We start from the raw sequence: 22082 nt of genomic DNA on the forward strand, positions 1-22082 counted from the left end.
TCAGGAGAGGGACAGGAGATGCCTGGCAATGGAACACAAGCCCCGCTCTGGGCCCCGGAGCACGGAGCAGCCCGTGCACCTTCCCCGAGGTGAAGCCGTAGGACTGAGCACCCACCGCTCCCCGGTCACAGACGGTTAACACCCCACCCCCCGGAGAGAGAGAGAGCAGGGGGGGAGTGGGAGAAAGGGAATGTGGGAGGGGAAGGGGAGGGGAACGAGGGGAGAAGGAGAGGGTAGGAGAAGAGGGGCAGGGGAGGGAGAGACAGAGATGTGGGTGGAGGAAGAGAGTAGCATGAGAGTTGGGTGAGAAGGTTGTGAGAGGGAGGAGGGGAAAGAGAGAGGTGTGAGCCACACACACACACACACACACACACACACACACACACACACACACACACACACACACACACACACACACACACACACACACACACACTCACACACACACAGACACACACACACACAGACACATTCACACACACAGACACTGAGAGACACACAGAGACACTGAGACACACACAGACACTGACAGAGACACACTCACACACACAGACACTGACAGAGACACATTCACACACACAGACACTGACAGAGACACACAGAGACACATTCACACACACAGACACTGACAGAGACACACACACACACAGACACTGACAGAGACACATTCACACACACAGACACTGACAGAGACACACACACACGCAGACACTGACAGAGACACAGAGACACTGACAGAGATACAATCACACACACAGACACTGACAGAGAGACATTCACACACACAGACACTGACAGAGACACAGAGACACTGACAGAGATACAATCACACACACAGACACTGACAGAGAGACATTCACACACACAGACACTGACAGAGACACATTCACACACACAGACACACAGAGACACATTCACACACACAGACACTGACAGAGACACACTCACACACACAGACACTGACAGAGACACAGAGACACATTCACACACACAGACACTGACAGAGACACATTCACACACACAGACACTGACAGAGACACACTCACACACAGAGACACTGACAGAGACACAGAGACACATTCACACACACAGACACTGACAGAGACACACTCACACACAGAGACACTGACAGAGACACAGAGACACATTCACACACACAGACACTGACACAGACACACAGAGACACTGACAGAGACACAGAGACACATTCACACACACAGACACTGACAGAGACACATTCACACACACAGACAGTGACAGAGACACAGAGACACATTCACACACACAGAGACACTGACAGAGACACAGAGACACATTCACACACACAGACAGTGACAGAGACACATTCACACACACAGACACTGACAGAGACACAGAGACACATTCACACACACAGACACTGACAGAGACACACTCACACACACAGACACTGACAGAGACACACAGACACATTCACACACACATTCACACACACAGACACTGACAGAGACACACAGACACAGACACACACACAGACACTGACAGAGACACATTCACACACACAGACAGTGACAGAGACACACAGACACATTCACACACACAGACACTGACAGAGACACACTCACACACAGAGACACTGACAGAGACACAGAGACACATTCACACACACAGACACTGACACAGACACACAGAGACACATTCACACACACAGACACTGACAGAGACACACTCATACACACAGACACTGACAGAGACACACAGACACATTCACACACACAGACACTGACAGAGACACACAGACACATTCACACACACAGACACTGACAGAGACACATTCACACACACAGAGACTGACAGAGACACACACAGACACATTCACACACACAGACACTGACAGAGACACACAGAGACATTCACACACAGAGACACTGACAGAGACACATTCACACACACAGAGACACATTCACACACAGACACTGACATAGACACTGACAGAGACACACTCACACACACAGACACTGACAGAGACACATTCACACACAGACACTGACAGAGACACAATCACACACACAGAGACTGACAGAGACACATTCACACACACAGACACTGACAGAGACACATTCACACACAGACACTGACATAGACACTGACAGAGACACATTCACACACACAGACACTGACAGAGACACACTCACACACACAGACACTGACAGAGACACACTCACACACAGAGACTGACAGAGACACATTCACACACACAGACACTGACAGAGACACATTCACACACACAGACACTGACAGAGACACAGAGACACATTCACACACACAGACACTGACAGAGACACACAGAGACACTGACAGAGATACAATCACACACACAGACACTGACAGAGAGACATTCACACACACAGACACTGACAGAGACACATTCACACACACAGACACACAGAGACACATTCACACACACAGACACTGACAGAGACACATTCACACACACAGACACTGACAGAGACACACTCACACACACAGACACTGACAGAGACACAGAGACACATTCACACACACAGACACTGACAGAGACACATTCACACACACAGACACTGACAGAGACACACTCACACACAGAGACACTGACAGAGACACAGAGACACATTCACACACACAGACACTGACAGAGACACACTCACACACAGAGACACTGACAGAGACACAGAGACACATTCACACACACAGACACTGACACAGACACACAGAGACACTGACAGAGACACAGAGACACATTCACACACACAGACACTGACAGAGACACATTCACACACACAGACAGTGACAGAGACACAGAGACACATTCACACACACAGAGACACTGACAGAGACACAGAGACACATTCACACACACAGACAGTGACAGAGACACATTCACACACACAGACACTGACAGAGACACAGAGACACATTCACACACACAGACACTGACAGAGACACACTCACACACACAGACACTGACAGAGACACACAGACACATTCACACACACATTCACACACACAGACACTGACAGAGACACACAGACACATTCACACACACAGACACTGACAGAGACACATTCACACACACAGACAGTGACAGAGACACACAGACACATTCACACACACAGACACTGACAGAGACACACTCACACACAGAGACACTGACAGAGACACAGAGACACATTCACACACACAGACACTGACACAGACACACAGAGACACATTCACACACACAGACACTGACAGAGACACACTCATACACACAGACACTGACAGAGACACACAGACACATTCACACACACATTCACACACACAGACACTGACAGAGACACACAGACACATTCACACACACAGACACTGACAGAGACACATTCACACACACAGAGACTGACAGAGACACACACAGACACATTCACACACACAGACACTGACAGAGACACACAGAGACATTCACACACAGAGACACTGACAGAGACACATTCACACACACAGAGACACATTCACACACAGACACTGACATAGACACTGACAGAGACACACTCACACACACAGACACTGACAGAGACACATTCACACACAGACACTGACAGAGACACAATCACACACACAGAGACTGACAGAGACACATTCACACACACAGACACTGACAGAGACACATTCACACACAGACACTGACATAGACACTGACAGAGACACATTCACACACACAGACACTGACAGAGACACACTCACACACACAGACACTGACAGAGACACACTCACACACAGAGACTGACAGAGACACATTCACACACACAGACACTGACAGAGACACATTCACACACACAGACACTGACAGAGACACAGAGACACATTCACACACACAGACACTGACAGAGACACACAGAGACACTGACAGAGACACAGAGACACATTCACACACACAGACACTGACAGAGACACACTCACACACACAGACACTGACAGAGACACACACACACACACAGTGACAGAGACACATTCACACACACAGACACTGACAGAGACACACTCACACACACAGACACTGACAGAGACACAGAGACACATTCACACACACAGACACTGACAGAGACACATTCACACACACAGACACTGACAGAGACACACTCACACACAGAGACACTGACAGAGACAGAGACACATTCACACACACAGACACTGACAGAGACACACTCACACACACAGACACTGACAGAGACACAGAGACACATTCACACACACAGACACTGACAGAGACACATTCACACACACAGACACTGACAGAGACACACTCACACACAGAGACACTGACAGAGACACAGAGACACATTCACACACACAGACACTGACAGAGACACACTCACACACAGAGACACTGACAGAGACACAGAGACACATTCACACACACAGACACTGACACAGACACACACAGACACTGACAGAGACACATTCACACACACAGACAGTGACAGAGACACAGAGACACATTCACACACACAGAGACACTGACAGAGACACAGAGACACATTCACACACACAGACAGTGACAGAGACACATTCACACACACAGACACTGACAGAGACACAGAGACACATTCACACACACAGACACTGACAGAGACACACTCACACACACAGACACTGACAGAGACACACAGACACATTCACACACACATTCACACACACAGACACTGACAGAGACACACAGACACATTCACACACACAGACACTGACAGAGACACATTCACACACACAGACAGTGACAGAGACACACAGACACATTCACACACACAGACACTGACAGAGACACATTCACACACACAGACAGTGACAGAGACACATTCACACACACAGACACTGACAGAGACACACAGACACATTCACACACACAGACACTGACAGAGACACATTCACACACACAGACACTGACAGAGACACACAGACACATTCAAACACACAGACACTGACAGAGACACACAGACACATTCACACACACAGACACTGACAGAGACACACAGACACATTCACACACACAGACACACAGAGACACACTCACACACACAGACACTGACAGAGACACACTCACACAGGAGTGCTGGTGCCGGTGACTCACCAGCCCGCCCGCCCCTTCCCTCTCCTGCCCCTCCCCTCCCCTCCCCTACCTCATGACAGTGCGGAAGGGCTCCTCCTCGATCCCGCCCTCCGGGTCGGACAGACGGCTGATGATGTCCGGCAACAGGTTGTACACAGCGTTCCCCTGTCGGCGGCGGGAGGGGAAGGGAGAAAGCGAAGGAAAGAGTGAGAGATAGGCATCCTTCTCCAGACCTACCCCCCGCATCTTTTCCACCAGTTCCCTCCCGCCAGTTTATCCGAACTCTCGCTAAAGCTCGTACCCTCTAATCCAGGGAGCGTTCTGGTTAACCTCTTGTAAGGCATTTCTTTTTCACGTTAACTGCTGCCGTAAGGGGTTCTCTATAGCGGCATATTTGCGATATAATCATAGACACCTTGACTCTGGAATTCCATTGCGAAGCAACAGAATGGACGTTATTCGTTCTTGTGTGTCTGTAAGCTATTGTTTCTCACAGGCTTTGGACAGGAGGCGCGACGGGGACAGGGAGAGGAGACGCGATGCTGTGAGCTGGCTGACGGGACGGGCCCCGAGCTGGAGTCCGGGGTATTCAGCGAGGAGAGGGGCGAGGATGGACACATGCGGAGCGTCTGGTCGGCCACCGAGGGTTGTCCTGTTCGAGGGTCGGCAGAGTTCGGAGGACATCGACTGGCGGAAAGGGTACCTGATTCGTGAGTGCCAACGAATTATTAGTGCGCAGAACTGATCGAGTTACGGGCTTGGTGCCTTTATTGTGTAAAGGGGTGTCGTCTTTTATGTTACTAAAATGGCTTCTTTGTTATGTTATACTTGGGAATGCTTCTTTGTTATGTTAAACGCTGAGAAAGCTTTGCGCTCGCAGCTTGTTTTGGGTTAGCGGGTGATAGGAGGATGTTACGAACCAATTGGGATAGTTGTTATGCTTTTGGTGTGTCTGGAAGATATTGTATGCGCGGGGTTTTGGGGCAGAAGGTGGGAGAGAGAGAGAGAGAGAGACGGAGGACGGACCAGGTGCTGTGATGTCCGCTAACGGGGTCGGACCCCGAGGAGGGCGTTCGGCGAGGAGACGGAGACGGACTCGTGTGGAGTGCCTGGTCGACCACCGTTGTTGGTCCCAGGCGGCCAGTCGAGGTGGTCCGATGGGTCGCAGGGTGAAGAAGGAGGGTCCTGAGCTCCAACTGTTTGTGCACGAAGAGATTGAACTTTGATAAGTGTGGCACCTTTGATTTTCCTTTTATATTTTATTCTCCATTAATTATATAGTTCCAGTAATATCTATAAACTGCAAATCACTTAATCGTATCTGGTGTATTGTCTGTTATTTGGGCGGGGTGGGGTACATCACACAGCATCCACACAAACTAATTACCCAGCTTGCGGGGGCCGAGGGCTGTTTCCCTAGAAGGTGGGGGGGGGGGGGGGAACGGTGAAAACGATCTTGCTCACATCAACGGTGTGGAAGTCTGATTCCCAGAATGGAACCACTGCCAACAGCCTGTACTGCCTGGTCCAACCACGTAGGCGTCACGGTCAAGAAAGCCTTCGAAATTCTGCACATTCCTGTCAACTCTGACCCTCCCTAATCCCAGCAGCATCCTGGTGAATCTCCTCTGCACCCTCTCTAATCCCAGCAGCATCCTGGTGAATCTCCTCTGCACCCTCTCTAATCCGGGCAGCATCCTGGTGAATCTCCTCTGCACCCTCCCTAATCCCAGCAGCATCCTGGTGAATCTCCTCTGCACCCTCTCTAATCCCAGCAGCATCCTGGTGAATCTCCTCTGCACCCTCTCTAATCCGGGCAGCATCCTGGTGAATCTCCTCTGCACCCTCTCTAATCCAGGCATCCTGGTGAATCTCCTCTGCACCCTCTCTAATCCCAGCAGCATCCTGGTGAATCTCCTCTGCACCCTCTCTAATCTGGGCAGCATCCTGGCGAATCTCCTCTGCACCCTCTCTAATCCAGGCAGCAGCCCGGTGAATCTCCTCTGCATCCTCTGTAATCCAGGCAGCATCTTGGTGAATCTCATCTGCACCCTCTCTAATCCGGGCAGCGTCCTGGTGAATCTCCTCTGCATCCTCTCTAATCCAGGCATCGTCCCGGTGAATCTCCTCTGCATCCTCTCTAATCCAGGCAGTGTCCCGGTGAATCACCTCTGCACCCTCTCTAATCCAGGCAGCATTCTGGCGAATCTCCTCTGCACCCTCTCTAATCCAGGCAGCATCCTGGTGAATCTCTCCTGCACCCTCTCTAATCCAGGCAGCATCCTGGTGAATCTCCTCTGCACCCTCTCTAATCCAGGCAGCATCCTGGTGAATCTCCTCTGCACCCTCTCTAATCTGGGCAGCGTCCTGGTGAATCTCCTCTGCACCCTCTCTAATCCGGGCAGCATCCTGGTGAATCTCCTCTGCACCCTCTCTAATCCAGCCAGCATCCTGGTGAATCTCCTCTGCACCCTCTCTAATCCGGACAGCATCCTGGAGAATCTCCTCTGCACCCTCTCTAATCCGGGCAGCATCCTGGTGAATCTCCTCTGCACCCTCTCTAATCTGGGCAGCATCCTGGCGAATCTCCTCTGCACCCTCTCTAATCCAGGCAGCAGCCCGGTGAATCTCCTCTGCATCCTCTGTAATCCAGGCAGCATCTTGGTGAATCTCATCTGCACCCTCTCTAATCCAGGCATCGTCCCGGTGAATCTCCTCTGCATCCTCTCTAATCCAGGCAGTGTCCCGGTGAATCTCTTCCGCACCCTCTCTAATCCAGGCAGCATCCTGGTGAATCTCCTCTGCACCCTCTCTAATCTGGGCAGCATCCTGGTGAATCTCCACTGCTCCCTCTCTGATCCAGGCAGCATCCTGGTGAATCTCCTCTGCACCCTCTCTAATCCAGGCAGCATCCTGGTGAATCTCCTCTGCACCCTCTCTAATCCGGGCAGCATCCTGGTGAATCTCCTCTGCACCCTCTCTAATCTGGGCAGCATCCTGGCGAATCTCCTCTGCACCCTCCCTAATCCAGGCAGCATCCTGGCGAATCTCCTCTGCACCCTCTCTAATCCAGGCAGCGTCCTGGTGAATCTCCTCTGCACCCTCTCTACTCCAGGCAGCATCCTGGTGAATCTCCTCTGCACCCTCTCTAATCCAGGCAGCATCCTGGTGAATCTCCTCTGCACCCTCTCTAATCCAGGCAGCATCCTGGTGAATCTCCTCTGCACCCTCTCTAATCCAGGCAGCGTCCCGGCGAATCTCCTCTGCACCCTCTCTAATCCAGGCAGCATCCTGGTGAATCTCCTCTGCACCCTCTCTAATCCAGGCAGCATCCTGGTGAATCACCTCTGCACCCTCTCTAATCCAGGCAGCATTCTGGCGAATCTCCTCTGCACCCTCTCTAATCCAGGCAGCATCCTGGTGAATCTCCTCTGCACCCTCTCTAATCCAGGCAGCATTCTGGCGAATCTCCTCTGCACCCTCTCTAATCCGGGCAGCATCCTGGTGAATCTCCTCTATACCCTCTCTAATCCGGGCAGCATCCTGGTGAATCCCCTCTGCACCCTCTCTAATCCGGGCAGCATCCTGGTGAATCTCCTCTACACCCTCTCCAATCCGGGCAGCATCCTGGTGAATCTCCTCTGCACCCTCTCTAATCCAGGCAGCATCCTGGTGAATCTCCTCTGCACCCTCTCTAATCCGGGCAGCATCCTGGTGAATCTCCTCTGCACCCTCTCTAATCCGGGCAGCATCCTGGTGAATCTCCTCTACACCCTCTCTAATCCGGGCAGCATCCTGGTGAATCTCCTCTGCACCCTCTCTAATCTGGGCAGCATCCTGGTGAATCTCCTCTGCACCCTCTCTGATCCAGGCAGCATCCTGGTGAATCTACTCTGCACCCTCTCTAATCCGGGCAGCATCCTGGTGAATCTCCTCTGCACCCTCTCTAATCCGGGCAGCATCCTGGTGAATCTCCTCTGCACCCTCTCTAATCCGGGCAGCATCCTGGTGAATCTCCTCTACACGCTCTCTAATCCGGGCAGCATCCTGGTGAATCTCCTCTGCACCCTCTCTAATCCGGGCAGCATCCTGGTGAATCTCCTCTGCACCCTCTCTAATCTGGGCAGCATCCTGGTGAATCTCCTCTGCACCCTCTCTAATCCGGGCAGCATCCTGGTGAATCTCCTCTGCACCCTCTCTAATCTGGGCAGCATCCTGGCGAATCTCCTCTGCACCCTCTCTAATCCAGGCAGCAGCCCGGTGAATCTCCTCTGCACCCTCTCTAATCCAGGCATCGTCCCGGTGAATCTCCTCTGCATCCTCTCTAATCCAGGCAGCGTCCCGGTGAATCTCTTCCGCACCCTCTCTAATCCAGGCAGCATCCTGGTGAATCTCCTCTGCATCCTCTCTAATCCAGGCAGCATCCTGGTGAATCTCCTCTGCACCCTCTCTAATCTGGGCAGCATCCTGGTGAATCTCCACTGCTCCCTCTCTGATCCAGGCAGCATCCTGGTGAATCTCCTCTGCACCCTCTCTAATCCAGGCAGCATCCTGGTGAATCTCCGCTGCACCCTCTCTAATCCGGGCAGCATCCTGGTGAATCTCCTCTGCACCCTCTCTAATCTGGGCAGCATCCTGGTGAATCTCCTCTGCACCCTCTCTAATCTGGGCAGCATCCTGGCGAATCTCCTCTGCACCCTCCCTAATCCAGGCAGCATCCTGGCGAATCTCCTCTGCACCCTCTCTAATCCAGGCAGCGTCCTGGTGAATCTCCTCTGCACCCTCTCTAATCCAGGCAGCGTCCTGGTGAATCTCCTCTGCACCCTCTCTAATCCAGGCAGCATCCTGGTGAATCTCCTCTGCACCCTCTCTAATCCAGGCAGCATCCTGGTGAATCTCCTCTGCACCCTCTCTAATCCAGGCAGCGTCCCGGCGAATCTCCTCTGCACCCTCTCTAATCCAGGCAGCATCCTGGTGAATCTCCTCTGCACCCTCTCTAATCCAGGCAGCATCCCGGTGAATCTCCTCTGCATCCTCTCTAATCCAGGCAGCATCCCGGTGAATCTCCTCTGCGCCCTCTCTAATCCAGACAGCATCCCGGTGAATCTCGTCTGCACCCTCTCTAATCCAGGCAGCATCCTGGTGAATCTCCTCTGCACCCTGTCTAATCCAGGCAGCATCCTGGTGAATCTCCTCTGCACCCTCTCTAATCCAGGCAGCATCCTGGTGAATCTCCTCTGCACCCTCTCTAATCCAGGCAGCATCCTGGTGAATCTCCTCTGCACCCTCTCTAATCGAGGCAGCATCCTGGTGAATCTCCTCTGCACCCTCTCTAATCCAGGCAGCGTCCTGACGAATCTCCTCTGCACTCTCTCTAATCCAGGCAGCATCCTGGAGAATCTCCTCTGCACCCTCTCTAATCCGGGCAGCGTCCTGGAGAATCTCCTCTGCACCCTCTCTAATCCAGGCAGCATCCTGGTGAATCTCCTCTGCACCCTCTCTAATCCGGGCAGCGTCCTGGTGAATCTCCTCTGCACCCTCTCTAATCCAGGCAGCATCCTGGTGAATCTCCTCTGCACCCTCTCTAATCCGGGCAGCATCCTGGTGAATCTCCTCTGCACCCTCTCTAATCCAGGTAGCATCCTGGTGAATCTCCTCTGCACCCTCTCTAATCCAGGCAGCATCCTGGTGACTCTCCTCTGCACCCTCTCTAATCCAGGCAGCATCCTGGTGAATCTCCTCTGCACCCTCTCTAATCCAGGCAGCATCCTGGTGAATCTCCTCTGCACTCTCTCTAATCCAGGCAGCATCCTGGTCAATCTTCTCTGCACCCTCTCTAATCCAGGCAGCATCCTGGCGAATCTCCTCTGCACCCTCTCTAATCCAGGCAGCATCCTGGTCAATCTCCTCTGCATCCTCTCTAATCCAGGCAGCATCCTGGTGAATCTCCTCTGCACCCTCTCTAATCCAGGCAGCATCTTGGTGACTCTGCTCGGCACCCTCTCTAATCCAGGCAGCGTCCTGGTGAATCTCCTCTGCACCCTCTCTAATCCGGGCAGCATCCTGGTGAATCTCCTCTGCACCCTCTCTAATCCAGGCAGCATCTTGGTGAATCTCCTCTGCACCCTCTCTAATCCAGGCAGCATCCTGGTGAATCTCCTCTGCACCCTCTCTAATCCGGGCAGCGTCCCGGTGAATCTCCTCTGCACCCTCTCTAATCCAGGCAGCATCCTGGTGAATCTCCTCTGCACCCTCCCGAGAGCTCGAGGCACACTTGTAACAATAAGAAGCCAACTGCGAGGGTGAGATGGTGGAGATGGGAAAGAAAGGAGGTGGAGGGGGTTTGGAAGGGGGTGTGTGTGTAAAGAAGCAGGAAAAAAGCCCAGTATGGATAATTGTACCTTGTTGGACAACTCATTGAAGAAGCTACGGGCCAGCAAGGCGATCTCTTCCTCCTCGTCAACGAGTAGCGAGGCCATTTCACTGATTTGACCTTTCACCTTCACCATGTCCTTCAGAATGAGGTGGGTCATAACAATCAGGGCGGTTCGGCGGACGGCAGGGGAGGGGTCACGCAGCCTGAGCAAGGAGGGAGGAGGATCAGTGAGTTGCTGATGTAAACTCCTCTCCCCCAGCACCCGGTGTCACTGACTGTATCCCCACTGACGTTAACCCAGCTCCCTCACACTGTCCCTCAGTGACTCCTGTGTCACTGACTGTGTCCCCACTGACGTTAACCCAGCTCCCTCACACCGTCCCTCAGTGACCCCTCTCCCCCAGCGTCCTGTGTCACTGACGTTAATCCAGCTCCCTCACACCGTCCCTCAGTGACCCATCTCCCCCAGCATCCTGTGTCACTGACTGTGTCCCCACTGGCGTTAATCCAGCTCCCTCACACCGTCCCTCAGTGTCCCCTCTCCCCCAGCGTCCTGTGTCACTGACGTTAATCCAGCTCCCTCACACCGTCCCTCAGTGACCCCTCTCCCCCAGCGTCCTGTGTCACTGACTGTGTCCCCACTGACGTTAACCCAGCTCCCTCACACCGTCCCTCAGTGACCCCTCTCCCCCAGCGTCCTGTGTCACTGACGTTAATCCAGCTCCCTCACACCGTCACTCGGTGACCCCTCTCCCCCAGCGTCCTGTGTCCCCCCTGACTTTAACCCAGCTCCCTCACACCGTCCCTCAGTGACCCCTCTCCCCCAGCGTCCTGTGTCACTGACAGTGTCCCCACTGACGTTAACCCAGCTCCCTCACACCGTCCCTCAGTGACCCCTCTCCCCCAGCGTCCTGTGTCACTGACGTTAACCCAGCTCCCTCAGACCGTCCCTGAGTGACCCCTCTCCCCCAGCGTCCTGTGTCACTGATTGTGTCCTCACTGACGTTAATCCAGCTCCCTCACACCGTCCCTCAGTGACCCCTCTCCCCCAGCGTCCTGTGTCACTGACTGTGTCCCCACTGACGTTAATCCAGCTCCCTCACACCGTCCCTCAGTGACCCCTCTCCCCCAGCGTCCTGTGTCACCGACTGTATCCCCACTGACGTTAATCCAGCTCCCTCACACCGTCCCTCAGTGACCCCTCTCCCCCAGCGTCCTGTGTCACCGACTGTATCCCCACTGACGTTAATCCCAGATTCCTCATACTGTCCCTCAGTGACCCCTCTCCCCCAGCATCCTGTGTCATTGACTGTGTCCCCCTTGACTTTAACCCAGCTCCCTCACACCGTCCCTCAGTGACCCCTCTCCCCCAATGTCCTGTGTCACTGACTGTGTCCCCACTGACGTTAATCCAGCTCCCTCACACCGTCCCTCAGTGACCCCTCTCCCCCAGCGTCCTGTGTCACCGACTGTATCCCCACTGACGTTAATCCAGCTCCCTCACACCGTCCCTCAGTGACCCCTCTCCCCCAGCGTCCTGTGTCACCGACTGTATCCCCACTGACGTTAATCCAGCTCCCTCACACCGTCCCTCAGTGACCCCTCTCCCCCAGCCTCCTGTGTCACTGACGTTAACCCAGCTCCCTCAGACCATCCCTCAGTGACCCCTCTCCCCCAGCGTCCTGTGTCACTGACTGTGTCCCCACTGACGTTAATCCAGCTCCCTCACACCGTCCCTCAGTGACCCCTCTCCCCCAGCGTCCTGTGTCACTGACGTTAACCCAGCTCCCTCACACCGTCCCTCAGTGACCCCTCTCCCCCAGCGTCCTGTGTCACTGACGTTAATCCAGCTCCCTCACACCGTCCCTCAGTGACCCCACTCCCCCAGCGTCCTGTGTCACTGACGTTAACCCAGCTCCCTCACACTGTCCCTCAGTGACCCCTCTCCCCCAGTGTCCTGTGTCACTGACGTTAATCCAGCTCCCTCACACCGTCCCTCGGTGACCCCTCTCCCCCAGCGTCCTGTGTCATCGACTGTATCCCCCACTGACGTTAATCCAGCTCCCTCACACCGTCCCTCAGTGACCCCTCTCCCCCAGCGTCCTGTGTCACTGACGTTAACCCAGCTCCCTCACACCGTCCCTCAGTGACCCCTCTCCCCCAGTGTCCTGTGTCACTGACGTTAATCCAGCTCCCTCATACCGTCCCTCAGTGACCCGTCACCCTCCGCGCTCCAGAGAGGATTGTGGCGTTTACCTGGCGTACAGGTGAGGGGTCCAGGGCTCGATGAGGTTGGGGAATCGGAAGCTGAGGTCCCCAAGGGCTACCATGGTGTTGGATCGGATGGCGGGCAGAGCTGATTTCTCCAGCAGGGTGAAGAGCAGACGCAGGTGCGACTCACAGAAGTCGTGGCTGTGGAGAGGGGGAGAGGGGAAGGGTGAGAGGGCATTAGGCTCAGTCCCCCTCTCCACGCCCTTCCCTACATCCTCCCACCCCTCCCTGCCCCCTCCTTCCTCCGAGGCCCCCCGTGTTACCTGACGATTGCCAGTTTGCAGAGGGCGAGGCAGGAGGCCGTGGCCAGGTCCGGGTCGCTGTACACGCCAGGGTTACTGCACAGCTTCACCACCAGGGGGATGAAGGCCGAGAGAAGCTGTCCCTCTGTCAGTGTGAGAGAGAGAGAGAGGGAGAGGGAGAGGGAGAGGGAGAGGGAGGGGGAGGGGGGAGGGGGAGGGGGAGGGGGGAGGGGGAGGGGGAGGGGGAGGGGGGAGGGTGTGAGAGAGAGGCAGGGAGAGGGAGAGGGAGAGGGAGGGAGGGGGAGGGGGGAGGGGGAGGGAGAGGGGGAGAGGGAGGGGGGGAGGGGAGAGGAAGGGGGAGGGGGAGGGGGAGGGTGTGAGAGAGAGGCAGGGAGAGGGAGAGGGGGAGGGGGAGAGGCAGAGGGGGAGGGAGAGGGAGAGGGGGAGGGGGAGGGAGGGAGGGGGGAGGGAGGGTGTGAGAGAGAGGCAGGGAGAGGGAGAGGGAGAGGGAGGGAGAGGGGGAGGGAGGGGGAGGGGGGAGGGGAGAGGAAGGGGGAGGGGGAGGGGGAGGGTGTGAGAGAGAGGCAGGGAGAGGGAGAGGGAGGGGGAGGGGGAGAGGGAGGGGGAGGGGGGAGGGGGAGGGGGAGAGGGAGGGGGAGGGGGAGGGGGAGGGGAGGGTGACGGAGAGGGAGAGGAGGAGGGGAGGGGGAGGGGGAGGGAGGGGGGAGGGTGTGAGAGAGAGGCAGGGAGAGGGAGAGGGAGGGGGAGGAGGAGAGGGGAGGGGAGGGGGGGAGGGTGGGGAGGAGAGGGGAGGAGGGGAGGGAGGGGAGAGGAGGGGAGGTAGAGGAGGAGAGGGGAGGGGAGGTAGAGGAGGGGAGGGGAGGAGGAGAGGGGAGGGGAGGGGAGGAGGGGAGGGGAGGGGAGGGGAGGAGGAGAGGGGAGAGGAGGAGGGGAGGGGAGGGGAGGTCGAGGAGGAGAGGGGAGGGGAGGAGGGGAGGGGAGGAGGAGAGGGGAGGGGAGGAAGAGAGGGGAGGGGAGTGGAGGTAGAGGAGGAGAGGGGAGGTAGAGGAGGGGAGGGGAGGTGGAGGAGGGGAGGGGAGGGAAGGAGGAGAGGCGAAGGGAGGAAGGGAGGGGAGGGGAGGTCGAGGAGGAGAGGGGAGGGGAGGTCGAGGAGGAGAGGGGAGGGGAGGAGGAGAGGGGAGGGGAGGTGGAGGAGGGGAGGGGAGGGGAGGGGAGGAGGAGAGGGGAGGGGAGGAGGAGAGGGGAGGGGAGGTGGAGAGGGGAGGGGAGGTGGAGGAGGAGAGGGGAAGTGGAGGGGGGGAGGGGAGGGGAGGTCGAGGAGGAGAGGGGAGGGGAGGTGGAGGGGAGGGGAGGTGGAGGAGGGGAGGGGAGGTGGAGGAGGGGAGGGGAGGTAGAGGAGGGGAGGGGAGGTAGAGGAGGGGAGGGGAGGGGAGGTCGAGGAGAGGGGAGGGGAGGGGAGGAGGAGAGGGGAGGGGAGGTGGAGGAGGGGAGGGGAGGTGGAGGAGGGGAGGGGAGGTGGAGGCGGAGAGGGGAGGTGGAGGAGGGGAGGGGAGGTAGAGGAGGAGAGGAGAGGGGAGGTGGAGGAGGGGAGGGGAGGTAGAGGAGGAAAGGGGAGGTGGAGGAGGAGAGGGGAGGGGAGGTGGAGGAGGGGAGGGGAGGTGTTGGAGGAGAGGGGAGGTAGAGGAGGGGAGGGGAGGTAGAGGAGGGGAGGGGAGGTAGAGGAGGGGAGGGGAGGGGAGGTAGGGAGGAGAGGAGAGGGGAGGTAGAGGAGAGGGGGAGGTAGAGGAGGAGAGGGGAGGGGAGGTAGAGAACGGGAGGGGAGGGACGGGAGGTGGAGGAGGGGAGGGGAGGTAGAGGAGGAGAGGGGAGCGGAGGTAGAGAAGGGAAGGGGAGGTCGAGGAGAGGGGAGGGGAGGTAGAGGAGGAGAGGGGAGGGGAGGTGGAGGAGGGGAGGGGAGGTAGAGAAGGGGAGGGGAGGTAGAGGAGGAGAGGGGAGGGGAGGTAGAGGAGGGGAGGGGAGGTAGAGGATGAGAGGGGAGGGGAGGGGAGGAGGAGAGGGGAGGGGAGGTAGAGGAGGAGAGGGGAGGGGAGGTAGAGGAGGGGAGGGGAGGTGGAGGAGGGGAGGGGAGGTAGAGGAGGAGAGGTAGAGAAAGGGAGGGGAGGTCGAGGAGGAGAGGGGAGGGGAGGTGGAGGAGGGGAGGGGAGGTAGAGAAGGGGAGGGGAGGTAGAGGAGGAGAGGGGAGGGGAGGTAGAGGAGGGGAGGGGAGGAGGAGAGGGGAGGGGAGGAGGAGAGGGGAGGGGAGGTGGAGGAGGAGGGGGAAGTTCACTCTGTATCCAAAACAATCACTCAATCCGCTCGATGTTAGCACACCGTTTAACAGCCCCAGCGAGCTGCGAGCCGGGTTCCTTTCCCGCCGCTGCCTGCAAGCATTTGGTACCGCGTGGGTTTCCCCCGGGTGCTCTGGTTCCCACCCACAGTCCGGTTGGGGTTCGTAAGTGGAGGGCACGCCACGCTGGTGTTGGGAGTGGGGGCCCCCAGCACGAACCTCGCATTGCGCTGGCCGTGAAGATGAATGAGACGTTTCGATGTGCACGTAACAAATGCAGGCCAGCTTTAATAAATATTTAAACAGCTAATAAAGGAATTATTTAAAAAATTAATAAATTATTTAATAAATAAGGCTCATCTCTAATCATTGAAAACTTTTACAAATTCGACTGAGAGCCTTTAAAAAAGTAACGAGGAAGGCCAACGTGGGCAGGGTGGGTGAAGCCATCTCTGCGGACTTCAGTAAAGCCTTGGAAAAGGTTCCACACGGCAGGCTGGCTGGAAGTCAGGTCGCACGCACTCCGGGCCGGCCGACCGGACACCTACCCTGCAGCAGCTCCGCGTCGCAAACCTTGCGCACCAGCTCCGCCTCTGTGTCCTCGGCCGCGTTCTCCGCCAAGCCCAGCTCCTCCTCGATGGCGCTGACGCTGGCCCGCTGCAGGGACACAGAAGGAGCTTCGTCAAGAAACGGAGGGGGATGGGGGAGCCGCCAGTCGTCCCGACCGCCCCCACCCCACACCCGGTCCGGTAGCCCATTTGCCCGCCGGCTCAGCTCCACCTGCCCACTTTTCCCATCCCGCCCCCCCCGCCGCCCGCGGTTATTGGAAAAAGCTCCAGCAGACATTTCCATCTGACAGGATGAGAGGGAGGGGCTGGCCACACGGGACACGCTGGCATTGGAGAGGAGATACTGGCTTTGCGGGCGGCGCAGAGGAGGTTCACCGGGTCGATTCCAGAGTTGAGGGTGGGTTAGACTATGAGGGGAGATCGAGTCGCCTGGGCCTGCACTCGCTGGAGTTCACAAGGACGAGAGGAGATCTTATAGAAACTTATAAAATTAAGAAAGGGATAGTTAAGATAGAGACAGGAAAGTCATTTCCACTGGTAGGCAAGATGAGAACGAGAGGACAGAGCCTCAACATTTGGGGGAGAAGATTGAGGACAGAGATGAGCAAGAACTTCTTCTCCCAGAACGTGGTGAATCTGTGGAATTCTCTGCCCAATGAAGTAGTGGAGGCTACCGCAGTAAATATATTTAAGACAAGGTTGGGTAGATTCTTGCATAGGAAGGGAATTAAGGGCTATGGGGGACAGGCAGGCAGGTGGAGATGAGGACACAGATAGAGTGGATGTGGAGAGGATGTTTCCTGTAGTGGGGGAGTCTAGGACCAGAGGACACAGATAGAGTGGATGTGGAGAGGATGTTTCCTGTAGTGGGGGAGTCTAGGACCAGAGGACACAGATAAAGTGGATGTGGAGAAGATGTTTCCTGTAGTGGGAGAGTCTAGGACCAGAGGACACAGATAGAGTGGATGTGGAGAGGATGTTTCCTGTAGTGGGGGGGTCTCGGACCAGAGGACACAGATGGAGTGGATGTGTGAGAGGATGTTTCCTGTAGTGGGGGAGTCTATGACCGGAGGACACAGATAGAGTGGATGTGGAGAGGACGTATTTGTAGTGGGCGAGTCTCGGACCAGAGGAGACAGATAAAGTGGATGAGGAGAGGATGTTTCGTGTAGTGGGGGAGTCTAGGACCAGAGGACACAGATAGAGTGGATGTGGAGAGGATGTTTCCTGTAGTGGGGGAGTCTAGGGCCAGAGGACACAGATAGAGTGAACGTGGAGAGGATGTTTCCTGTAGTGGCGGAGTCTAGGACCAGAGGACACAGATAGAATGGATGTGGAGAGGATGTTTATTATAGTGAGGGAGTCTAGGACCAGAGGACACAGATGGAGTGGATGTGGAGAGGATGTTTCCCATAGTGGGGGAGTCTAGGACCAGAGGACACAGATAGAGTGGATGTGGAGAGGATGTTTCCCGTAGTGGGGGAGTCTAGGACCAGAGGACACAGATAGAGTGGATGTGGAGAGGATGTTTCCTGTAGTGGGCGAGTCTAGGACCAGAGGACACAGATAGAGTGGATGTGGAGAGGATGTTTCCTGTATTGGGGGAGTCTAGGACCAGAGGACACAGATAGAGTGGATGTGGAGAGGATGTTTCCTGTAGTGGGGGAGTCTAGTACCAGAGGACACAGATAGAGTGGATGTGGAGAGGATGTTTCCTGTAGTGGCAGAGTCTAGGACCACAGATAGAGTGGATGTGGAGAGAATGTCTCCTATAGTGGGGGGAGTCAAGGACCAGAGGACACAGATAGAGTGGATGTGGAGAGGATGTTTCCTGTAGTGGGCGAGTCTAGGACCAGAGGACACAGATAGAGTGGATATGGAGAGGATGTTTCCTGTAGTGGGGGAGTCTAGGACCAGAGGACACAGATAGAGTGGATGTGGAGAGGATGTTTCCTGTATTGGGGGAGTCTAGAACCAGAGGACACAGATAGAGTGGATGTGGAGAGGATGTTTCCTGTAGTGGGGGGAGTCTCGGACCAGAGGACACAGATAGAGTGGATGTGGAGAGGATGTTTCCTGTATTGGGGGAGTCTAGTACCAGAGGACACAGATAGAGTGGATGTGGAGAGGATGTTTCCTGTAGTGGCGGAGTCTAGGACCACAGATAGAGTGGATGTGGAGAGAATGTTTCATGTAGTGGGGGGAGTCTAGGACCAGAGGACACTGATAGAGTGGATGTGGAGAGGATGTTTCCTATAGTGAGGGAGTCTCGGACCAGAGGACACAGATAGAGTGGATGTGGAGAGGATGTTTCCTGTAGTGGCAGAGTCTAGGACCACAGATAGAGTGGATGTGGAGAGAATGTCTCCTATAGTGGGGGGAGTCTAGGACCAGAGGACACAGATAGAGTGGATGTGGAGAGGATGTTTCCTGTAGTGGGCGAGTCTAGGACCAGAGGACACAGATAGAGTGGATGTGGAGAGGATGTTTCCTGTAGTGGGGGAGTCTAGGACCAGAGGACACAGATAGAGTGGATGTGGAGAGGATGTTTCCTGTAGTGGGGGAGTCTAGGAACAGAGGACACAGATAGAGTGGATGTGGAGAGGATGTTTCCTGTAGTGGGGGGAGTCTAGGACCAGAGGACACAGATAGAGTGGATGTGGAGAGGATGTTTCCTGTAGTGGGGGAGTCCAGGACCAGAGGACAGAGATAGAGTGGATGTGGAGAGGATGTTTCCTATAGTGGGGGGAGTCTAGGACCAGAGGACACAGACAGAGTGGATGTGGAGAGGACGTTCCCTGTAGTGGGGGGAGTCTAGGATCCGAGGGCACAGATAGTGTGGATGTGGAGCAGATGTTTATTTGTAGTGGTGGAGTCTCGGACCAGAGGGCACAGATAGAGTGGATGTGGAGAGGATGTTTCCTGTAGTGGGGGAGTCTAGGACCAGAGGACACAGATAGAGTGGATGTGGAGAGGATGTTTCCTGTATTGGGGGAGTCTAGGACCAGAGGACACAGATAGAGTGGATGTGGAGAGGATGTTTCCTGTAGTGGGGGAGTCTAGGACCAGAGGACACAGATAGAGTGGATGTGGAGAGGATGTTTCCTGTAGTGGGGGAGTCTAGGACCAGAGGACACAGATAGAGTGGATGTGGAGAGGATGTTTCCTGTAGTGGAGGAGTCTAGGACCACAGATAGAGTGGATGTGGAGAGAATGTTTCCTATAGTGGGGGGAGACTAGGACCAGAGGACACAGATAGAGTGGATATGGAGAGGATGTTTCCTGTAGTGGGCGAGTCTAGGACCAGAGGACACAGATTGAGTGGATGTGGAGAGGATGTTTCCTGTAGTGGGGGAGTCTAGGACCAGAGGACACAGATAGAGTGGATGTGGAGAGGATGTTTCCTGTATTGGGAGAGTCTAGGACCAGAGGACACAGATAGAGTGGATGTGGAGAGGATGTTTCCTGTAGTGGGGGAGTCTAGGACCAGAGGACACAGATAGAGTGGATGTAGAGAGGATGTTTCCTATAGTGGGGGGAGTCTAGGACCAGAGGACACAGATAGAGTGGATGTGGAGAGGGTGTTTCCTGTAGTGGGGGAGTCTAGGACCAGAGGACACAGATAGAGTGGATGTGGAGAGGATGTTTCCTGTATTGGGGGAGTCTCGGACCAGAGGACACAGATAGAGTGGATGTGGAGAGGATGTTTCCTGTAGTGGCGGAGTCTAGGACCACATGTTCCTGTAGTGGGGGAGTCTGGACCAGAGGACACAGATAGAGTGGATGTGGAGAGGATGTTTCCTATAGTGAGGGAGTCTCGGACCAGAGGACACAGATAGAGTGGATGTGGAGAGGATGTTTCCTGTAGTGGAGGAGTCTAGGACCACAGATAGAGTGGATGTGGAGAGAATGTTTCCTATAGTGGGGGGAGTCTAGGACCAGAGGACACAGATAGAGTGGATGTGGAGAGGATGTTTCCTGTAGTGGGCGAGTCTAGGACCAGAGGACACAGATAGAGTGGATGTGGAGAGGATGTTTCCTGTAGTGGGGGAGTCTAGGACCAGAGGACACAGATAGAGTGGATGTGGAGAGGATGTTTCCTGTATTGGGGGAGTCTAGGACCAGAGGACACAGATAGAGTGGATGTGGAGAGGATGTTTCCTGTAGTGGGGGAGTCTAGGACCAGAGGACACAGATAGAGTGGATGTGGAGAGGATGTTTCCTGTAGTGGGCGAGTCTAGGACCAGAGGACACAGATAGAGTGGATGTGGAGAGGATGTTTCCTGTAGTGGGGGAGTCTAGGACCAGAGGACACAGATAGAGTGGATGTGGAGAGGATGTTTCCTGTATTGGGGGAGTCTAGAACCAGAGGACACAGATAGAGTGGATGTGGAGAGGATGTTTCCTGTAGTGGGGGGAGTCTGGGCCAGAGGACACAGATAGAGTGGATGTGGAGAGGATGTTTCCTGTATTGGGGGAGTCTAGGACCAGAGGACACAGATAGAGTGGATGTGGAGAGGATGTTTCCTGTATTGGGGGAGTCTAGGACCAGAGGACACAGATAGAGTGGATGTGGAGAGGATGTTTCCTGTAGTGGGGGAGTCTAGGACCAGAGGACACAGATAGAGTGGATGTGGAGAGGATGTTTCCTGTAGTGGGGGAGTCTAGGACCAGAGGACACAGATAGAGTGGATGTGGAGAGGATGTTTCCTGTAGTGGCAGAGTCTAGGACCACAGATAGAGTGGATGTGGAGAGAATGTTTCCTATAGTGGGGGGAGTCAAGGACCAGAGGACACAGATAGAGTGGATGTGGAGAGGATGTTTCCTGTAGTGGGCGAGTCTAGGACCAGAGGACACAGATAGAGTGGATGTGGAGAGGATGTTTCCTGTAGTGGGGGAGTCTAGGACCAGAGGACACAGATAGAGTGGATGTGGAGAGGATGTTTCCTGTATTGGGGGAGTCTAGGACCAGAGGACACAGATAGAGTGGATGTGGAGAGGATGTTTCCTGTAGTGGGGGGAGTCTAGGACCAGAGGACACAGATAGAGTGGATGTGGAGAGGATGTTTCCTGTATTGGGGGAGTCTAGTACCAGAGGACACAGATAGAGTGGATGTGGAGAGGATGTTTCCTGTAGTGGCGGAGTCTAGGACCACAGATAGAGTGGATGTGGAGAGA

At 55.2% G+C, this 22082-nt stretch overlaps 1 protein-coding gene across 1 annotated transcript in view; it reads right to left on the bottom strand.

The window, feature by feature from the left end:
• ncapd2 (non-SMC condensin I complex, subunit D2) overlaps nt 1-22082 on the bottom strand; it is a 175117-nt gene that overhangs the window by 20834 nt on the left and 132201 nt on the right. Inside the window, exons 23-27 of the mRNA XM_063039703.1 lie at nt 16883-16991; nt 14009-14132; nt 13731-13886; nt 11500-11677; nt 5169-5263 (exon numbers count right to left, since the gene is read on the bottom strand). Coding sequence (XP_062895773.1) covers nt 5169-5263; nt 11500-11677; nt 13731-13886; nt 14009-14132; nt 16883-16991 — 662 coding nt within the window. The remainder of the gene's footprint in view (nt 1-5168; nt 5264-11499; nt 11678-13730; nt 13887-14008; nt 14133-16882; nt 16992-22082) is intronic.

Source organism: Mobula hypostoma, unplaced genomic scaffold (genome assembly GCF_963921235.1).
Source record: "Mobula hypostoma unplaced genomic scaffold, sMobHyp1.1 scaffold_123, whole genome shotgun sequence".
Lineage (NCBI taxonomy): Eukaryota > Metazoa > Chordata > Chondrichthyes > Myliobatiformes > Myliobatidae > Mobula > Mobula hypostoma.